This window comes from Acanthisitta chloris, unplaced genomic scaffold, assembly GCF_000695815.1.
Source record: "Acanthisitta chloris isolate BGI_N310 unplaced genomic scaffold, ASM69581v1 scaffold5867, whole genome shotgun sequence".
Classification (NCBI taxonomy): Eukaryota; Metazoa; Chordata; class Aves; order Passeriformes; family Acanthisittidae; genus Acanthisitta; species Acanthisitta chloris.
In genome coordinates, this window is record NW_008684192.1 from 178,011 (window position 1) to 181,118 (window position 3,108).

Here is a 3,108-nt window from a genome sequence, read left to right on the forward strand (position 1 = left end):
CCCCGTGGTCCCCCAGGGCCAGCAGTCCTGTGTCCCCAGAGCCACTGCTGTCTCCTGGGGAAGCCTGAACTTCCTAGGCTTTGCGGAGGGAAAACGGTGGCACTGGGCCACTGTGTTCACATTCTGGCTCTGCTGGCTGCACCTTCTCCTTGTGCTCCAGCTCTCAGAGATGTTCCCACTGCCCCGTGCCAGGATCCGCATGAGGCAGAGCAGGATGGCATCAGCTGCTGATCACTGCCAAGAGTGTCAGGAGCAAGAGCCACAGAGGTGCCACAGCGAGTTGGCACAGTGGTGAGAGGTCACACAGCATCAGTGGCTCACGGCACGGTGACAGGAATCCGCGCCCAGCTGAGCGGATGGACACACTGCTGGCATTTCAGCAGGGGATCGATAGCTTTCAGGACATGACATTGATTTGGGGATCCTCTGGTGGGGGAACCAGCCTGACAGTGTGTCAGGGCACAGGGTTTGGCCAGTCCTGGCAGTCAGTCCCTGTTTCCATCTCCCGACCGTGGCCGCTCCGCCTCCGGCCGCCCGCAGCGTTCCGCGCAGAGCCGAGCGGCACATCACACTTGAGTTGTTCGGAGTGCCATGTCGCAGGGATGCTTTTATCTCAGAGTTGGGATAAAAGCTTTCTTCGGGGGCGGAGGGATTAATTTTTCACACATCTGTCCACTGGAATGCAATAACGAAGCCTTTGTTCGGGCTCTTTCCGTGGAGCGCTTTCTCCACCCTTGTTATTTCACTCTTCTTTTGCATGGCAAAACTTTTTGTCCCACATTTCAAATAGATCCTGAGCGTCCCTGGCAGCTGAACAAGAGAAACAAACTTTCCAGCCCTGTGTTTTGTGCTGTTCTCAGGGGATGTGTGGTGATTTGAAGAGTATTTGATTGGTTTTGGCAGAGGCGTTTTATTCCGTGGAAAATCCACAGCTCCTCTGATCCCTCATGGATGGTTTAGGGAGCCCCTGGAGCCTCCAAAGGGGAGATCTGCGGGTGGCCAGCTGGTCGTGGAGGTGCCATGGGAACGCTGAGGACACTGCTCTTGGGCAGGGGGAGCTGTGGGACAGTGCCAGCTCTGCTCCTGCCTGAGCGCAGCAGGAGGGCTTGGAGCTTGGCCCAGCCATGGCTCTGCATGAAAATGAAGCCCCAGAGCCTCAGCCCTTGTCCTGCAGATGCTTTCTTTGCTCTTTGGAGGTTGGTTTGACCCTAGCACCAAAGTCATCTCACTCCAGCATATCCCAGTTTGAACCCTAATCCTGTGTCAGGGAACCCAACCAGGGTCAGTGGCTCCATCACCAGCAAGAGGGAATTTAAGACTCATGTTTAGCATTGGTTAGAACATCCCCCAGTTGGGATGTGCTTCCTCGTGCTTCCCACTCTGCAGAGGCTGTAGCAGTCACAGCCAGAGGTTCACATCAGCACTGGGGACCAGAGTTTGCCACGCCGTGCTGGGCTCGGTGCAGCCTGGGGAACCTCTGCCTGCATTTACCTGTGCTGTTTTTTTCCCCCAACAGCCCTATTACCATATTTAAATGCAAGTATGTCTTTTTTTAATTGATGTTCTAAGTAGCTTCACATAACTCTAGCCTCGTCCTGTGCCTCCTTTCCCTGGTAGATGAGCTGTAGCTGAGCCAATAGGTGCTAGAGGTAGCAATCTGCTGGTCTCTCTGGGGCTTCTTCTTTGCTCTCTGGCTCACTCTTCTCTTTCTCTGTGCCTCAGTTGTTTTTCTGTGGTTCCTCAGCCTTGCAAAGCAGCTGTGATCAGAGTCCTGGGCCCACTTGAGGGGCAGGTCCCATCATGGCAACCACCCCAGGGTTGTCCTTTTGGGCAGCAGGAGCTGTCAGAGCTCCCAGAGACCAGGAACCTCCCAGAAGTTGTTGACTTTGGGGTTTGGGGTTCTTGCGGATCTCCTGGACTTTGCTGTTGCCCTCTTAAAATACCTATATGGAAAGTCAGGGTCTCTGGCAGATCTTTCGAATGTTAATGAAGTAAAGCCATTAAACCTGTGATCTGGCTGGCAGCATTCCGTCCCCCTGCGAGGGCTTGGCCCCGGAGCAGGGGTATGTCGTAGAGCTCCTTGATCTGTGGCTGTTTTGCTTTCAAGAGCTTTTTCCTTTCTTTCTTTCTTTTTTTAAAGCCACATTCCATTGAATTTTTTCCTGCTTGATCCTGGCAAATCTGTGATCTTGACACGAGGACCTCCTCATATTTTCCATTACTGCTCTGTCTATAGACCAGCACGTTATTATCACTTGCAAATAAGGCTGGAAGAGAATTCCCTGGTGGGTTGCGGAGCAGGCTGACCTTGGCAGCTTGGGAGTGTGGGGCCTCCCCCCCCAGCCTGTCCCCCCTGGCACTCAGCTCCCTCTACCAAGGGCAGCTGTGCCCGCAGGGACCGTCGGCCGCGGGCGCCTGGCAAGGGTTTGGCTCTTCCCAGCCTGTTGGTGGCACGGAGAGCTGGGACGGTGAGCTCTGGGAACGCCCTGTGCCCCGCAGAGACTCGAGCTACCCTCTGGCTTTTTTCTTTACCCTTCTCCTTTTCTCCACGGCCAGGTTTTCCGGCAGCGGCTTATGGACCAGTAGCAGCGGCGGCCGTGGCAGCAGCAAGAGGATCAGGTAGGGGGGCCCGTGGAAGAGCAAACCCTCAGAGTGCAGGGTCAGGTAAAAGCTCTGTCGGTATTCTGTGTGGCTGCAGCTCTCCATCATTTCTCTGATTTTCCTCACACTTATCCTGGGGACCTGAAAACAAAGGATCAAAATGAAAATTCTACCAAAAAAAAAAATAAAAATAAGTAATCAATCCCAACCCAAACCCAAACTACAAGCAGAGGCCACGGGGGCTGGAGCACCTGCAGGAGATTGGCATGAGAACTGCCAAAAACCAGGGTAGATATTCAGATTTGTTTCTTTCTTTATTCCTTTATTGTGTTGGTTTCTTTATTTCTTTGCTTTAAATTAGAGGTTCTAAAAGACACCCCAAAAAAAAAAAAAAAAGAAATCGATTTGTGTTTTTTGAATAAAAGTTTTGGTTTCTCACGGGAAGCTGTGGTTGGGTTGGGGTGGTGGCAGCAGCTCCAGGTGCTCCCGCCGTGCCCAGAGCCGCTG

General features: G+C 53.2%; 1 protein-coding gene across 1 annotated transcript in view; it reads left to right on the forward strand.

Annotated features, from left to right (window-relative positions):
* The window catches only part of MSI2 (musashi RNA-binding protein 2), a gene marked incomplete at both ends in the record, with an annotated part of 124,951 nt that overhangs the window by 105,503 nt on the left and 16,340 nt on the right, over positions 1-3,108 (forward strand). The window contains one exon of the mRNA XM_009079237.1: positions 2,557-2,619. Coding sequence (XP_009077485.1) covers positions 2,557-2,619 — 63 coding nt within the window. The remainder of the gene's footprint in view (positions 1-2,556; positions 2,620-3,108) is intronic.